Source organism: Xiphophorus maculatus, chromosome 2, assembly GCF_002775205.1.
Source record: "Xiphophorus maculatus strain JP 163 A chromosome 2, X_maculatus-5.0-male, whole genome shotgun sequence".
NCBI lineage: Eukaryota > Metazoa > Chordata > Actinopteri > Cyprinodontiformes > Poeciliidae > Xiphophorus > Xiphophorus maculatus.
In genome coordinates, this window is record NC_036444.1 from 43,674 (window position 1) to 61,370 (window position 17,697).

Genomic DNA, 17,697 nt, shown 5'->3' on the forward strand with positions numbered 1-17,697 from the left:
TCGACCTCCCTCTCTATGTTTCCCTCTTTCATGAACCAAGAGATACTTAAACTCCTCCACTTGGGGGTTAGGGTTAGGGTAGGGTTAGACTTACCCTGACGTCCCCCCGACCCGGAGAAAGCACTCTACCCTTTTCCGGCTAAGGACACACAGATTTGGAGGCACTGATCCTCATCCCAGCTGCTTCACACTCGGCTGCGAACCGCTCCAGTGAGAGCTGCAGATCATGACCCGATGAAGCCAACAGGACCACATCATCTGCAAAATGCAGAGATGGGATCCTAAGGTCACCAAAACGGATCCCCTCCACACCTTGGTTGGTCTACAAACTCTGTCCATAACAGAATCGGTGACAAAGGGCAGCCCTGGTGGAGTCCAACTCTCACCGCAAACGAGCCCAACTTCCTGCCTGCAGTGCGGACCAGACTCTGACACTGAAACAGGAACCTGACAGCCCGTATTAAAGGGCCCGGTACCCACAGGATTCCTCAAGGGACAAGATCCAATGTCTTCTCCAAGTCCACACAGTGCATATACAGTACTGACCAAAAGTTTGGACACACCTTTTAATTCAATGAGTTTCCTTTATTTTCATGACTATTGACATTGTAGATTCACACTGAAGGCATCAAAACTATGAATAACATGTGGAAATATGCACTAAACAAAAAAGTGTAAAACAACTGAAAATAGCCCTTGTATTCTAGTTTCTTCAAAGTAGCAACCTTTTGCTGTGATTACTGCTTTGACACACTCTGCATTTTCTTGATGAGCTTCAACAGGTAGTCACCTGAAATGGTTTTCACATAATGGGTCAACCTGCCCTGTCAGGTTAATAAGTGGCCTTATAATAGTCATGAAAATAAAGAAAACCCATTGAATTAGAAGGTGTGTCCAAACTTTTGGTCTGTACTGTACTGTAGATCAGTTGGGTGAACGCCCAGGACCCTCCCGGACCCTGGTGAGGGTGTGGAGCTGGTCCAATGTTCCACAACCAGGATATGACCAGGAAAATATTTTCCACCAGCTGCCTGTGGTGCCACAAACGGCTCCCGGGCCGCACTTTGGACACCGCTGTTCTACGGGGATGGATTCTTCCTCTCTGAATGGCCTTTCAGTCCATGCTGGTCCAGGACTCGTTTCGCTCTCCAGGTCGTTAATCAATGATAAATCGACCAATGGGAACCAACTGATTTATTGATGATGCAGTTATATAACCAAGTACACATGTAACCCAGGGTAAAAACTGCCTTAGTCCCACCTTTGCTACTTCATTGGTTAGAGTGACAGTCAGTCACACAGTGCAATCAGCCAATCACTGCACCTGAAGTAGGTTTTTCAGGCCTGCTCCAGCTTTCCCAATCAGCTGTGAGAGGGAGAGCTGGAGACAAAGGAGCTGCAGATCTGAATATCCAGTGAGCTTGGAGCCATGAAGCTGCCATGCACTGATCTTTAAAAGGAATTGGCCAGGTGATTTCCCTTTTTTGGGGTTAAAGGATGGCGAGCTTCTAAGATCTGGCTGGAGCCAGGAGAACCGAATTTCACTCCATACTGGTCTGGTAGGAGTTTGATGGTCCATGAACTTTCCCCTCCTTCTCATTACACAGACACACTTCCCATTATTCACCCTTTCCATCAGAGCTGAATTGCGCTTGGACATTTTCCCTTAAAGTTTCTGGATAAACAAACTATGGACTTTTAAATGTGTGTCGGTCAGACACTGTGTTGACCAAGCGGGGAAAGTGAAGGACTCTGTGCACATTAGAACATCAACTGCAGTATTGTGTATATATTTATTGTATTTTGGTTTCCATGTATGTTTTGTGTTTTGTATTGTTTATTTAATTTTCTTCTTTAAAAGAATACATAGTATTGAAAACAGTTGCTCTCTTGTATTGTTTTATTGATTGCTGACGACAGCTCCAGCAGACCAATTTAGTTTTCTGATGTCAGAAGCTATTTAGTCCTTCAGTGCATTAAGTACTGCTACATTATAAACATCAAATAGTGCTACACACATTATATGAATAGACCAATCAGAGGCTTTCAAAGCCATGACATCATCATGGGAACATCTGGTTTCAGCTGCTGATGGTCAATCCCAAAGGAAACTAGTCCCAGATTAACAGATTACTCGCCTCCACACCAAGATCAAATGTTTGTCTCTCATTATTTTGCCCCTCCCCAACGTGTTGTCTGCTGCAGGGAGCGAACTGCGGCGTCAGGCCGAGCGACGGGGCGTCTCCGTCGGAGCCGTGTCGGTGAAGACGATGTTGGACAGACTGGAGGAGATCGTTGGGGGACAGGAGGACAAACTGAGGCAGATGTTCACGTCTTCTCAGAGAGTGAGTGAGTCTGATGGACCCACAGCTGCAGCGCTGCACGACACTGATACCGATACCGGGTCACCACTAGGGTACCCTTACATGTTCAGTTCATCTGACTGTGCTACAGAGCTTCTGCTGCTGAGCTTTTCCATTTGTACCTGCTTCCCGTTTTCTGGTTCCTCTTTGGGTTTTCTGTGGTTCTGGTCGCTCTGGGTCAGTTTTCCACCAGCAGCTTTATGACGTTTCTGTTGTAGATGTTCTGACAGGTTCTGTTCTTCCATGTCCTCTGCAGGTCCAGTTGCAGGTTCTGTTGGAGGCTGGCAAACTGCTGCTATACCAAGGAGTTTTTTGCCCCAGGCTGCTGTGGGCGGAGTACCGAAGAGATCAGGTGATCACACACCTGTCCGGGGTTCACTTCCTGCGGCTCAGACACTTTTCTCCTTCACTTGCATGTTTTTACAGTTCTGAATGTTTTTAGAACTTTATTCTTAACTGGAGATTAAAACAACCAAGGAGACAGAACCTTGGGTCATGTGAATCTGGTAATCTGGAGTGTTTTTACTCTCTGCCAGCAGGAACTTTGTGCAAGTTGGTGAAGCGGACACTAAACCCAGGCATGTTGTGTTTTCAGAAGCATCCTCACCTGGAGCTGCTGTACTTTCTTCACCTTTACAACATCCTCACTCTGGACTACATCATAGAAAGGTGAGCTTTGCTTTCTGGTTTGGTTCATGATGAAAGTTGGATGTTTCAGGAGCTGCTGATGCTGCCTGACCAGAAAGCATCTTGGTAACCTGAAGTCAGATGCTGCCGTATTTCTGAGCATGATGAGAAGAGGTTTAAGGTTTATTTTTTTGATTGGTTGTCAGATAAAAGAGAAGGTGTTGTGGACCCAAACCGCTGCCGTTACTCATCTAATGTCCTCTTCGCTTATCGGTACCAAAGGATCAGATGTTTAGAGCCTAGAAATAAATTTGTTTTAGCTGCATTTTCAATAAAATCACTTCCTCGGGTTTCAACAGGGTTTCATTCTGACTGAGACGATGGAAGCAGAAGGAACTGATGTTGATGGTCAACATGTTCTGGTTCTGTTATCCAATCAGGAGCCATGTTCAGCTTTCCATTAGATTATGAGCTAAACAAGGTTCTCAGAACCTGTGGGAGAGAAACACTCCCACAGCATCACTCCTCCTCCATCATGCAATGAGCCTGAGGCGCTTTAACTCAGAAGAACTTGAGCCTCACACTAAGGTTTTTCTGGCAGAACTTAGCCGACCAATCAGCACTCAGATGGAGTCTACTGGTTGCTATGGAGACTCCAGTCATGGCTCTGATGGAACAGACTCACCATATCAGTGATGAACCTCCTTGTGTTCCAGTGATGACGCCGTCGCATCATGGCTGCCCGGTCAGTTAAAGGCTCTCTGCTGCTGGACGCCTCCGCAGGAGGAAGAGGAGACCAGACGAGTTCAACAGGAAGTTTTATCCAGTAAGAGCTTTTTTCTCCAGATTCCTCTCTGTTGTAACCATAAGTAACGTTAGTTCCTGCATCAACATGCAGCAGGACTCAGTTCAACTTTACAGCCTTCCCTCATACTGAGCAAGCACACGGCGACAGTGGAGAGAAAGAAACTCCCTTTAACAGGAAGAAACCTCCAGCAGAATCAGAACCAGAACCCTGCTCAGGACAGGTCATCTCTGCTCTAGATCTAGATCAGCTCTGTGATGCTTCAGAAAGGTTTGAATACGGTTTTGGTTTTGCTCTGAGGTTCTGATTGTGTACTGTGGTTCTGTTTGGACCTGAGGAGAGTCCAGTTGCCGGTTCCAGAGAGCCGCAGCTGAAGACGCATCTCCTGTGTTTCAGCCGTGGTTGGAGTCCTGGTGGCATCGCCGAGGAGTTTGGTACTGGATGAGCTGCTTCACTGTGAGTCTGCTGCGCCCGCTGCTGCGCCCGCTGGTGGTGCATTTACTTTCTGACTGATTGTTAAGATTTGGCTGTTGTTTTTAGGGTTTCTGGACATCAAGGAAGAGTGCGATGAAGGAGCAGAGCGATGGTTGGTTTCTTCTTCTTAACCTTCAGGTCTGTCTGCTCCTTGCATAAAGGGTCAAAGTTCACGCTGCCCTCAGTCCAGATTCACACTCATCCCAAGGCAGACGGGACAAAAAGTCGCACCAGACGGTTCTGGGTCCTGGTGTCCTGTCCAGCTTTCACATTAAAAATCGATTATGAGGCACAAACTGAGGAAATGTATTTTTTACATTCTAGTGAGGTTTTAGCATCCTTTTATTTTTGCTTTCTTTATTTTGTGTGGGTGTCTGAGGACAAATGCGGTTCAGTTTCATTGTTTATTTAAACAATAAAATATTGAAATCATGAAAAACAAGCTAAATCATCGGTTTGATGCTTCCTGGTCTAAATAACTGAATGTCGTCAGATTTTAGTGTATTTATGTGAGTTTTGACGCTTTGTAGTTTGATATTGTTCACAGAAAAAGCCGCATATTTTCACGGCAGGTCAAAAGTTTGCGTATATTTACAAACTTTTTTTAAGGTTTTGTTGGCTCTAGTTGCCTTTATTTGAAAGTAGCCCGACAGGAAAGAGGGTGATGAGAGAGGGGGAAGACAATGCGGCAAGTGTAACCAGGCCAGGAATCGAACCTGTGACTACCGGCACGAGGACTAAGGCCTCCATATGTGGGTCATGCTTTGCCCCTGCGCCACCACAGCGCCCCACCACATTCATTTTTATATATGCTGGCTTGTGCGTAAAATATGATGACGCTGCACATTTTTTGTGCGTACGCCGCTTTACACACGAGGGCCCTGGTACCCTCCCACTGGGACGTCCCTGGAAAACCTGGAGATGTCCTGGAGGCATTCTATGTTTTCCAGGTTTGGTTCTATGTAGGGCTGTACCAAATGCAGTTTTTTGGCCGATCGTAGATTACAGATTGTCAAAAAGCCTGACCTGCAAATTCCAATTTTGTTCATACCAAGATTTTGTCTGAAATGTTGCTAAATATAGCAAGAAAGTTATTGAGTTGGTAAGAGTGGGGCAACTATTGTTACTGCAGACCTGACCTGGTGGGTAGGACTAACAGTCCAACCTCTCACTGCAGAGCAGAAGAGGACAGTGGTTGAGTTTTAGACCTTTGCCAACATAGATAAGATCGGTGGATGAGATTGGCTTAACATGTAAGCATCGACCAATCACCACCGAGCTCTCAAAAGTAAATAAATCAGTGCCAATAAATTGGTGCACCCCTATTTCTATGTTTGTCCAGATTTGGTTCTGTGTTTGTCCAGATTTGGTTCTGTGTTTGTCCAGATTTGGTTCTGTGTTTGTTGAGGTTTGATTCTGTGTTTGTCCAGGTTTGGTTCTATGCTCTTCTGTTTTGTGTTTCCTGCAGGATTCAGACTCTTGATGCTTCACTGTGTGGAGGTTCAGTGTCACCAGAAGCTCTTCAGCGGTTCTTTGCTCACTGCCTGACTCAGATTTTCACCTGGAATCCTCAACTGACAGGTAGCATTAGCATTAGCAGTGACAGTGGAGTTAACCGTAGTCTGGTGTCTGATACAATGACGGGGTGAATTCCTCTGATCCGGCCTGAAACTTGTTGGAATAAATAGTTGTTTGTCGTCAGTGTCGGACGCTGTGACTTCGCAGAACGACTGGACGGTTGCTAAAGCCGGCCGCCGTCTGACCTCGCTTTGCTGCAAGGTAAATGATTTCTACCAACTCAGTTGTCTGGAAAACTCTGGGATGACGTTGTGTTTGAATCTGTAAAAGTTTGTCACTTCATCAGGCCTGGCATGTAAGCATTGCAGCTCTGTGTCTGGTGCTGAAAGGAAGAAGAAACGTTAAATGTGGCATCATATCTGGAGCCATCTCCGCCGTTCGCTGCCATGATTTTCCTGATGATTTACGGAGGATGCATGCATTATGGATGTTTCCTGTCTGTGGCAGCTGGCTGCGATCTTCAGCGTGGAGCAGCTGCTGCATCACCTGCAGCAGGTTCTGGAAACGCACGAGGTCAACTGGAAACACGTCTTGGTCTTTGTCTCCACCCTGCTGGTTTACGACCAGTTGGCCCAGCCCAGCCTCAGCGGTAAACCCAGTTTCTATGAAAGCTACACTGACCAGGATCTCATTCAAAATATTCCAAACCATAAACAATTATTTAACTAAATTTAAACAAATAATTTCCTGACTGTTGGTTCTGCTCAATATACTGAAAACCTATCCCAGTAATAAAATAACCTTCATGCTGAAAGAACTGCAGCTTGTCTTCTTTCAGGCTCTTTGGCCAGAATATATTTGCTGACTTGTGTTTAGAGAAGCATTGAAATTTTAAAATCACTAAACTATAGTGAAGTTGCTGCTTTGTTAAAACGGCACAAACATTTTTGGTAAAACCTTGTTGCTCAGATTGAAATATTTTGTAAACTTTCAGCTGGTCTGGGTTAGGGTAAGTCACGATGCCATTAACAAATGAATCGAGAATCGGTTATGCTGCTGCTATGTCGATAAGCGATATTTACCGCTTTCTTCACTTCTCTGCTCCAGTTTAACATCCCATAATCCTTTGCTGCGTCACTGCCACATGATCACACGGCCAGCCGCGAAGCTAACGGCGTGCTGCGTCTGTTTCTGTCAGAGTTGTTGTGCCACCTGCTGAGCTCGGCGTTCAGAGGCTACGATCTGGAGAAGCTGATCACCGCCTTCCTGCTGGCCCGGCAGGGGGCGCTAGAGGGCGCCGGCGTGTTTCCATCCTACACTGACTGGTTCAAGGTTTTATCTGGTTTTAACAACAACTTGTGAATGAACATTTCCCCATTGCTTTTAGAACAAAGCTCACTATATTTCACTCCATGAATTTGATATGAACATTTCTTTAAAGAGTAATGTTTATTAAATTTATCTGCTTTGCTTTCAGATGTCGTTTGGCGGACGCTCCGGTTTCCACGCCGGCAGTAAGAAGTCTCTGGTGTTCCTGCTGAAGTTCCTCTCTGACCTCGTGCCCTTTGAACCTCCTCAGTACTTAAAGGTGAAATCCTTTAGCTACAGGTTGAATGAACAGAGCACATTTATTCACATTAGTTATTTTATTTATTTGGAGGCAGCAGGAAGTGGGAGTCACCCTCACATTTAATGTCAGTTGATTTTTTAACATATTGAGGTAATTAAAACCAGGCATTATTTTCCCATCATTAAATATTAAACAGCCTCCATTTAAGGCTGTTTAATATTTTTGGGAATAAATCACAAAATGTCATTTTTCAGGAAAATCAAGATCAGGATTTTATATCAATTCTCTTGTAAATAAAAACTTTACACAGGCTAAAGTTTGTTTCTAAGCAATGACAGAAAATGTTGTCATGTTTCAGATCTGAAGCCATTCAAATTTGAAGCAGTTATAACAAATTCCACATTTTTATAATTTAAAATGTTTTAAATATTAAAACAATAAAATGACTGAAGTCTGAGTCCCTTAGAGCAGCGGTCCCCAACCTTTTTAGGATTTTCAAAATAAAACATCTGGAAGTAGTTCATTATTTCTTGCGCAGCCCGGTACCAATTGGTCTACGGCCCGGTACCGGTCCGCGGCCCGGTGGTTGGGGACCACTGCCTTAGAGTTGTAAATGCACCAACTGTAGCAGTAATTAGTGAAAAATTCATTTTAACCTAATTGTGGAGTTTGCTCATGTACTAGGGTGACCTTTGACCTTCCACAGCTGACAGTTATCTTTTTATATCAGGTTCATATTCTTCACCCTCCATTTGTGCCTCCAAAACACCGCAGCCTCCTGATGGAGTACGTCACGCTGGCGAAGACCCGGCTGGCCGACCTGCAGGTGGCAGGATGAGTTTGAGCTGAAATGTTTTATCTGAAGGTGATTTTAATAAACAGAACAATTATTCTGTGTTGTTGCAGGAGTCGGTGGAGGACATGGGTTTGTATGAAGATGTTTCTGCTGCCGGTGCTTCACTTCAGGTACTTCCAGCCAGCAGGACCCTGAACTGTTGATGTGAATCGCTCACATTAACACCATGAGCTTCTAATTAGCAGAGCGCCGTCTCCATCAATCCCCAGCTGGTGTTTCTTATTAAACTTACTCCCTTTATATTTGATGTTGTTGTCATCAAGCACAAAAAGGTTAGTTTTAGGTCAATTTTATTTAGCCTCCCTGCTGTCCTTCTGTAGATCTTTGTGACTTGAACTTTTCTGAAAAGTGTGGCCAGCCCTGCTGCAAAGTCAGACACACACGACTGGTAAAAGAAGTCCACCGTTCTGTCACACTTTGTATTTAATATGTCTGTACTAGGGTTGTCAACTTTAACGCGCTGTCGCATGCGATTAATCTGAACATTTTACCGAGTTAATATCACGTCATTCAGATTAATCGACTATTTCAGCTTAAAAGCCTCTTTTAGGCTGCCGAGTTATCAGCGTTACGATTCGACGAACGGCAGCGAAAGGTGAGCATTTTCTGCGACAGCAACAAAACAAAAGTCTCAATATCTGGCTGATCAGTGGTTAGAGAGATAACTTTTTGTGTTAAATCAGATACAGTGTCACCAGGAAAAGAAATCACTCGTTTTCTTGGGATTGCAAACGGGACTGATTCCATTTACTGCCTCATCTCCAACAATAAGGACTCTTGGCATACCTTTCGTTTTCCTGGTGGCCGCTGTGTCCTTTGAGGCTTTGGGGGGTGGATGTGTTGGTCTTGCCTCATTGTTGATGTTTGAAAGTGAGGTTTCACTCAGAGGCTCAGGCTATAGTACAGAAAATCTGTTTTTCAGTGGGGTTCCCACAGAGTCAGAATGTTTTGAGGCCCGGGCTGGTCACGCTGTCCTTGGGAGCGCGGTCGGTGGAACCGTTTTGGTTGCAGCTGCTTGTTTGTTTTTCTTTGGTGGAGCAGGTGTTGAGGTTGAAGGTGGGTTTCGGCTCAGAGCCGGCCACGCTGATTCATCCAGGTGAGGGGTTCTCCCCGTCAGTCGCATCATCGGATCTGCGGTGTGAGACTTTTGCTTCGGCTTGGCACCCAGAGCGTTCCAGGGTGAGCTGCTTGATGCGAGGCGTACAACCTCTCCGTTGATTTGAGGAAGAGTTGTCTGATTTCCACAGTTAGCGTTGATTTCAAAGTTCACCTCCAGCTGTTTGATCTTCATTTCTATAGACTGAAGTCATTGTATAATACTGCTAATGTCCTTGGGGTCTGCCAGAGGCATTTTGTCCTGGTTCAACTTGGAGATGAAGAAAAGTAAGGTAAAAATAAAAGTAAGAAAATCCCGCAGTCCTTCGGTTTGTAGTAATCCAGTTATGATGTCGAAAATGTAAATATAACTATAAAAACTGTCACTTTAAAAATAGCTCAGGCAAAGTTATCAGTAAAGACGGGAGAGAGCAAGACAAGCTGTTGCTCCTTCAGCTGCCACAGCAAAAGGTCCATTTCAGGAAATGAACGGAGAGAAACTTTTCTAAATTAATGTTTAGAACAAAATGGCTTCTTTTGAACCTTACTGAAAGTTAAAACCTGAGAATCTTCAGACATGTCTGGTTTCAGACATTAAAGCATTTTTTTGAACATGGGCTTAATGTGGGCAGTTTCCTAGGGCGGCATCAGGAACTAGAAAATGAAATATCTCACACTGGTTGGGCCCTGAACAGGAGATTGTACATTTATTGACATTACATATGTTTTGCAAAACTTGCATAACTTCTCTGAAATGTTTTTCCCTTAAAGACATTAAATGTCGTCGTTCTTTATTGCCTGCAAGTGAAAATGCAGAGCATTAATATTTTGTTCAAATAAAATCACCTACCTTTTTTCAAACTTTAATTCTGTCACATCACATTCACACTTTAACTTGCTAGCTCTGGCTACTTCACAGTGACAGTATTGCGTTATTTATATTTTATGATGTTTTCTATATCCCATCATTTGTAATTTTGTCCTGCTGTTTCTCTGAATTGCGTTGTCTGCCTTCTATTGATGAAGGCTTTTATATGATCACATAACTCAGAGCTAAGTTGACTCAGAGTTCAGTTACTTCTTGTTCTGATCAGAGTGGCGTAGGTTTATTTACAGGAACTGAATCCTGTTTTCTGTCTGATGGCTGATTAACAGGCTGCTGCTTTGCAAGCATCTCCATCAGGTTAAAGCAGAAAACATCTAGATCAGGTGTCTCTAGAGCTAGAAACACTGGTCTAGATGGTCTGTCACCTCCCAGTGACTCGGTGTTGGAAATCGCTCACAATCTGTCATCAGCTTTTAGAAATGTATAAAATAACCGTTTATTATTTAAGGGGTGAGTATTCTCTACCGTTCCATCAGCCAAAAGGAATTCATTTTCCAGTTTGTTGCCAATAAAAAGCCCAACTTTGACAGGAATCTTGTTCTTTGATGCATTTTGTTTTGAAAGGAATAGAATAAAATATACTTTATTGATCGCCAACGGGAAATTGCTTATTTGTTGACAAGCCACTCCATCAAGGTGTTAAATATTAATAACACAAATATAACCATAAGAGATAGTTTATTTTACATATGTATATGTGTGTATATATGAGTGATTGACAGTTGTGTCAATGTGGAGTCGCAGATACTTGTAATTCTCCACCATGTCCACTCTGACCCCCGGGATGGTTCAGGGGTCACCGGCATCCTGGTCCTTCTCCTCAGATCTACCACCAATTTGTCGAAAATCCAATAATTTTATGTAAACTTAGAAAACAGAGATGCAACACATTTAACTATATTGTGGGGTTTTTTTTACATGAGAAGCTAACAAATAGTTTCCTTGTAGTAAAAACTCTAAAGAGCAACATCAGATCTGCAACAAAGACTTTGGTGAAATAAATTTTATGTTAATGTTTTCCCACTCAGAGCCAGGCTGCGCAGGACGTGGAGAAAGCTGTGTGTCTGTTTGAGAGCAGCGGCAGGATCCCTGCAACAGTCATGGAGGCCAGGTGAGTCACCTGTGTTATAGATATTATACTATTTATTATTGAGTATTTTATTTGAGCAGACCTCATTGTCAGAGGTTGTAAGAGCGAAAATACTCCTTATAAGGTTGTTTTTCACCAAGGAAATCTGGCGCCAAAGAGGGTCGATTTGACCTGGCTCGCAATTCCTTGTGTCCTAAAACTGTAGGAAACATAAAGCCACTTTTCCATACTAATTTATTATTATCGACGGCGGATTGGAATTAGTGAACATTCAGAATAGCACAAATATCAGTAAAGTTGTTTTAGATTGTTTCCTTAATGGTAAAAAAAAATCATTAATTCAATTTGTTTTAGTCCCAGTTACAATATTTTAAAAAACATGATTAACCATAGTAATAAAAATACAGAGTATTTATCGACATGGTGGATTCAACCGCAGTCCGCCTGCAGAAGGCCTGCCTTTAAACTGTCACCGGTTCCCATGGTTACCCACCGTAACCATGGGAACATCACTGCTTTTGCACCGAGTCCCTCTAAAAGGCGCAGGTCTAAAACCGTAATAAGGTTTTCCTAAAACTGTAAATTTGAATGGAAAACAGAATTTAATGTACGTAAGACGAATGGACATTTCTGCCTGTTTAGTCGGTGTTAGCGTTCACTCTGACTGCAGGGAGTGTCACGCCGTTCGAGATCAAATTTACCGGCTGGCAAAATACGGATAGATTCCAGTTGGTCATAACAATCACCTGATCAGCTGCAGCCATGATTCATGCAGCAGCACCTTCACAGGTCTGACTGACAAACCAACGGTCCAGAACGCTGCTGCTGGAGTTCTGACTAGAACCAGGAGGATAGAGACACCACCCAGTTTTACATCATCCAGTTCTACAAAGTACATGTAATGAACTTTGAACTACCTTGTTGCTGAAATGTGGGACAAATAAACTCGACTGATTAGAACATGGAAACGTCGCAGCCAGACGTAGAAAAACTGAACTGGAAATGAGAGAACGCCATGATCAGAAACGTTGGATCGCACAGAACCAGCCCCTGTAAAGTAACTGGATTATTCCCATCAACTAGAATTAAAGATGGATTATTTCTATTCATAGATCTGTTTGACCCAGTTACTACAGACGATAACGGCGACACTACAGATAAATATTTATTATTAAAGTATTTATGTTCACAGAATGAAAACGCAGCAGTTCATGGAATGGTCTAATCTTCCTGGTTAGAAATCTGAGCTGAACTCGATGCAGTCGGATCCTCAAAGCTTTCATGGAGCGATTTAAAACCCTCGGTGTCATTCTGACCTTTGATGTGACCTTTGACCTGACCAGCACAGCCAGACTAAAACATAATAAAGTTACGAAGAGTTAACATCAAACGATTCTAGACAAAGTGACTAAAATCTCCTTCCACCTAAAGCTAACATCCCAGAACACTGACTGCAGTTTTTCCCTCCACAGCATTTTCCGGAGGCCGTACTTTCTAACCAGGTTCCTTCCTGCGTTGCTGAAGCCCAGAGCGGTGAGAACCTTCAGTGTGTTTGTCAGAGCGGTGAGAACCTTTGGTGTGTTGAGCAGATTTTTCTCGTCCTTCCAGCTTCCTCTCGAAGCCGATGCTCAGATGAACTTCATTGAAGCTCTGAAACAGTTAGTTCTGCTTTTTCTTCACTGACTGATGATCCAGCGTTTCTCCTCGTGGTTCACTGGGAGTTGAAGATTCCCATCAGTCAAACTGGTTTGTTGTGTGCAGAGCAGAGAAGATCCCAGCTGCCCAGTATTCCCAGTATGTGGAGTCCTGTCAGAAGCGAAGACAGCAGAGCGGTAAACAATAAAATTTATTCTTTAAAGCTTCATTCTGACTGCGGCATCAATTCGGGTGTAAATATTTAGGATTAGAAGTAATAAATATTAAATCATAAATTCAGTTCAGTAAATTTGGATGAAATGGTTTTTTTTAAATGTTCAGAGATGATTTGATGTTTGATTTGAGTTTCTTAGTTTGGATTTGATTTTCCCAACAGTTTATTAATTAATCGGCTTTCAGCGCTGACTAGATCTGCGGCTCATAGATCTGCTGTGATGTTTCAGGAAGCCCTCAGCGCCCCGGAGTCCCGCTGGCCGTTCTGCAGGAGCAACTGCAGGAATTCACCGAACTGCTGGCAGCAGGACGGGACCCAGGTTCTGGTTCTTTAACCTGGTTCTGTTCCTTTAACCCGGTTCTGGTTCTGTTCCTTTAACCCGCTTCTGGTCCCTCAGAGTCGTTGGCCCAGCTGTCCAGGATTTCTCACACCCTGAGTGTCGTGTGTCCCGGTTCTGATGACCCGGTTGGACCGGCCGCCGCCCCCTTGCTGCCCGAGCTCCTCCTGAAGGTAAACCTGGTTCTGGTTCTGGACCATGTTGGGTCTGCGGTTCTGAAGCGTTTGTGTTGTGATCTTCAGGTGGCTGATTTAATTCTGCAAAGTTTCTGTCAGAGTCTGCTGGTCGCTTCCAGAGGAAATCCTCCCAACAGGTGACTTCCTGCGACTTTCACATTAAAAGCTTTATTTACTGCAAATTGCTGCTTGAAGTGATTATTGGCAGATGATCGATCTGCAGTGATATCGTACTAATAGTTTTCTGTCGATGTTTCAGAAACTACATGGGGTTAATCATATTTAATAAGAATCGTTTCTGTTAACGTGGAAAAGCAACTTCGATCAGAAATGTTCAATTTCTGATCAGAAATTCCTTATTTTTTCTGATTTGTTTCTGTTTTCAGACAGAGTTTGTGGGGCAGCAGGTTCGTCTGCGTGCTGCTCGATAACCGGCAGCTTCTCTCCAGTGTAATCCACAGACTGAAGGATCTGTTTAACCGACAGGTACCGTAATCCAGATTACAGCTCAGCCAGGCCGCCGCCAATAAATGGATGTCTTACACAATTCATTTAGACAAAAGCAATTCACAACAAATATCGTCTGAATACGTTTCATGAAAAATAGTCGAATCAGCTGAGCTGCAAAAACAGATTGGCTTCATCAGGTTCACCTTAATCTAGTAATAGTTTTCTATTGAACCAGTTGCAAAGATTAACCCCTCAGTTGCCATGATGACGCCGGCGTCCTCGACGGTTGCTTTGGGAACGTTGTCATGGTCACTGTTAAAGGGTTAACCCCGTCTTCTGTCCTCAGGCAGCTTCTCTGAAACCGGCTCACATCCTGGGCCTGGCAGCCTTCATCGTCCACCTGCAGGCGGCTCAGCCGGGTCCGGCCCAGCCGGGTCCGGTTTCGGTAGAAGAGGCTCTGGGTTCGGCCGTGTTGAGCGGCAGTCGGAGCAGCATGCTGTTCTCTGTCAGGTGAAAACTGAAAACCAGTGAAACCAATAAACCTCCCAGTTTACATCCTGGGTATTAAAGCAGCTCTCTCTGTCCCCAGGCTGGCTGTGGCTGCTGTGTCCTATGGACTCTGCAGAGGACAGTCTGCGTCTCCACAGCGACTGCAGGACTTTGTCCCCAGGAGCCTTTATAAAAAGGTTCTCTCTCTGTTTCTCTCTCTGTTTCTCTCTCTCTGTTTCTCTCTCTCTGTTTCTCTCTCTCTGTTTCTCTCTCTCTGTTTCTCTCTCTCTGCTTCTCTCTCTCTGCTTCTCTCTCTCTGTTTCTCTCTCTCTGTTTCTCTCTCTCTGTTTCTCTCTCTCTGTTTCTCTCTCTCTGCTTCTCTCTCTCTGTTTCTCTCTCTGTTTCTCTCTCTCTGTTTCTCTCTCTCTGTTTCTCTCTCTCCACCTCTCTCTGTCTCTCCCTCGTTCTTCATCAGTGGTCGTTTCTCTGTCCAGCTCCTGTTCCTGGTCCCAAGGCTGTTCCCTGAGGCCAGGATACGTCCAGAGGGACAGGGGGGAGACGGTCCAACAGGCGGCCATCTTGGGGACGGTCTGTCTCTGCTGTGGAGCTTCACTGATGGAACCAGCTGGACGAAGACGGTGCTGCATCTGTGGAGACACGCTGCCTTCCAGCAGCTGCAGCAACTGCAGCTGTACCAGGTGAGATCAATCTGGATCAGGTTCTTTTTGCTCAGCTGGAGAGATTCCCTACCTTCAGTGTTTGGATCCAACCAGCAGGTTCAATGTTTCAGACACGATGATGAGGATGATGAAGGCTCAGCCGGGCTGTGAACTGATGAACTGTGAATCAGTTAATCTCCTGGATTATAATCTCTGTTCATGTGGTGAAGGAACAAATGAGCTGATTGGAGGAGAATGTCTTGCTCAGGTCAGAGGTCAAAGTAGAACGGGCGACTGGGTCCAGAAGTTCAGAGACCCACTGGTTCCGACCGGGTTCTGCGGAACCTGTAGACCCTTGGAGCATGCAGCACCAGAACCAGACCAGGTTGGAGAGACATGATCTGGTCCAATCAAGCTGGATTGGGTCAGAACCAGGTGAAACTAAATAGGTGGTATCATGATGTGGGGGACATTTTCCTGGCAGTCATGGACCCGTCGGAACCAGCTGAACGTTTGGAGCCGTCGGAACCAGCTGGTCCACCCACTTTATTCATGGGAATTTTTTAACTGGTTATTCATCTGAAGATGAAGTTTTAAATCTGCTGATTGTGACTGGATAATGTTTATTAATGTTTTATTAATGGTCTTAGAAATGTTATATTAATTACTTTATTAAGGATTTATTAATGTTTAATTATGTTTAATATCTGCTGTTTGTGTGTAGTTGTGTTTTTCAGAGTGGCTGCATGAAGAGCTGAGAGTCCAGAGAAACTCAGATGTTTTGTCGGACGCAGAGCGGTGAGATTAGAAACTCCTTAAAATCATCCACAAGTTTGTTCATCACAAATAATAAAATGAGAAATCAGAGAACAGTGACCTCTATTGGAAACAATTAAATCCCGTTTTTATTCACATTTCAACTAAAAAATGTTGGAAATTATTTTGATCTCGGTAATCACGTTAAAAATTTTCTTCAGAAAAGATTCCTGGTTCCTGATGGAAGGCCTCCTTACCATCACCCTAATCTGTAGCGACCTCCACCAGAACCAGGTCTGGACTTGAACTGGACCGCTCCACAGCATTAATATTCCTTTTAAAAATGACTTTATACTTGAATATCTCTGGTCTACGGATCCCTGTAGGGGACATGGGGAATTTTTTTTCTTTTGCGTTCCCTCGCAATACTGTACTGGTCAGTTATGCAGCATAATTGAATCCTGTAGCCTTTCTTACGGTGGGCGCCGTACTTTATGCTTTAATATAAGGTTATGTGAGGTTTTTCCATGAATGTTAGTATCTCTTTGTGAAATATCTGAAGTTTTATATCTTTCTTTAGGATAGAAAGGCACCACAAACCTACGATATAAACAGAAACTTTCCATAAGTAGGAAAGAAATAAAAACACATTATAATTTGGATTATTTCTGAGTTATTATCGTGGGTAATAATTCATCTGACAGTTTTGATTGTGTCTCTGTTGTGTTCTAGTCTGAATGGTTTAAAGAGCTGCTTTCAGTGCCGCTCCATCTTAGCCTTAACAGACATAAACATGCAGGAAAAAATAAATCGATTTTCAATCAGTGTTTTTACACCAAACAGTTTTTATTATTAACAAGTTTTTATTATTAAAAACACGACAAACTAATGATGGTAAAGGGCCGCACTGGGTTAACTCGGGGAATCTAACCTGTTCGTTTATCAATCAAGTCCAAACCTTTTCTTTGTTCTGTCACAATTATCGATTTATTCCATTTTGATGATCAGGCTCCAAACTTTGCCAGGACTGACCGCCCCGCTCACCGCTTCCTCATACACACAAAGCCAGCAGGTCAGTATCCTTCCCATTCACACCTGGTGACGTCACGCCCACATCGACACACCTAAGTGTCAAAGCCTCCTGCTCCTGTCATATCAATAATTACTTATTTCATTCATATGGCTCTTACAGAGCCTCAGTGAAAACTTGTCTATTATTATTAACTGTTTGGTGCAAAACACTGATTGAAAATCGATTTATTTTTTCCTGCATGTTTATGTCTGTTAAGGCTGAGATGGAGCGACACTGAAAGCAGCTCTTTAAACCATTCAGACTATGAACACAACAGAGACACAATCAAAACTGTCAGATGATTTATTACCCGCTATAATAACTCAGAAATAGTCCAAATTAGGATGTATTTTTATTTCTTTCCTACTTACGTAAAGTTTCTGTTTATATCACAGGTTTGTGGTGCCTTTCTATCCTAAAGAAAGATATAAAACTTCAGATATTTCACAAAGAGATATTAACATTCATGGAAAAACCTCACATAACCTTATATTAAAGCATAAATACGGCGCCCACCGTAAGAAAGGCTACAGGATTCAGTAATGCTGCATAACTGACCAGTACAGTATTGCGAGGGAACGCAAAAGGTTTTGCGAGGGAACGC

The 17,697-nt window shown here is 43.6% G+C and overlaps 1 protein-coding gene across 9 annotated transcripts in view; it reads left to right on the forward strand.

Annotated features, from left to right (window-relative positions):
• The window catches only part of fanca (Fanconi anemia complementation group A), a 32,815-nt gene that overhangs the window by 1,940 nt on the left and 13,178 nt on the right, over positions 1-17,697 (forward strand). For 5 of the 9 annotated variants that reach the window (XM_023353483.1, XM_023353479.1, XM_023353452.1 and 2 more), the window contains exons 4-26: positions 2,206-2,345; positions 2,620-2,715; positions 2,959-3,032; positions 3,707-3,816; positions 4,192-4,251; positions 4,336-4,381; positions 5,738-5,850; positions 5,972-6,048; positions 6,295-6,436; positions 6,986-7,119; positions 7,265-7,375; positions 8,088-8,183; positions 8,264-8,323; positions 11,223-11,305; positions 12,757-12,942; positions 13,046-13,116; positions 13,384-13,473; positions 13,552-13,804; positions 14,054-14,153; positions 14,464-14,627; positions 14,707-14,803; positions 15,101-15,304; positions 15,990-16,063. In XM_023353483.1, coding sequence (XP_023209251.1) covers positions 2,206-2,345; positions 2,620-2,715; positions 2,959-3,032; positions 3,707-3,816; positions 4,192-4,251; positions 4,336-4,381; positions 5,738-5,850; positions 5,972-6,048; positions 6,295-6,436; positions 6,986-7,119; positions 7,265-7,375; positions 8,088-8,183; positions 8,264-8,323; positions 11,223-11,305; positions 12,757-12,942; positions 13,046-13,116; positions 13,384-13,473; positions 13,552-13,804; positions 14,054-14,153; positions 14,464-14,627; positions 14,707-14,803; positions 15,101-15,304; positions 15,990-16,063 — 2,581 coding nt within the window. Of the gene's footprint in view, positions 1-2,205; positions 2,346-2,619; positions 2,716-2,958; positions 3,033-3,706; positions 3,817-4,191; positions 4,252-4,335; positions 4,408-5,737; positions 5,851-5,971; positions 6,049-6,294; positions 6,437-6,985; positions 7,120-7,264; positions 7,376-8,087; positions 8,184-8,263; positions 8,324-11,222; positions 11,306-12,756; positions 12,943-13,045; positions 13,117-13,383; positions 13,474-13,551; positions 13,805-14,053; positions 14,154-14,463; positions 14,628-14,706; positions 14,804-15,100; positions 15,305-15,989; positions 16,064-17,697 lie in introns of those variants that run through there. The other 4 variants (XM_023353468.1, XM_023353473.1, XM_023353448.1 and 1 more) reach the window with 4 other exon arrangements.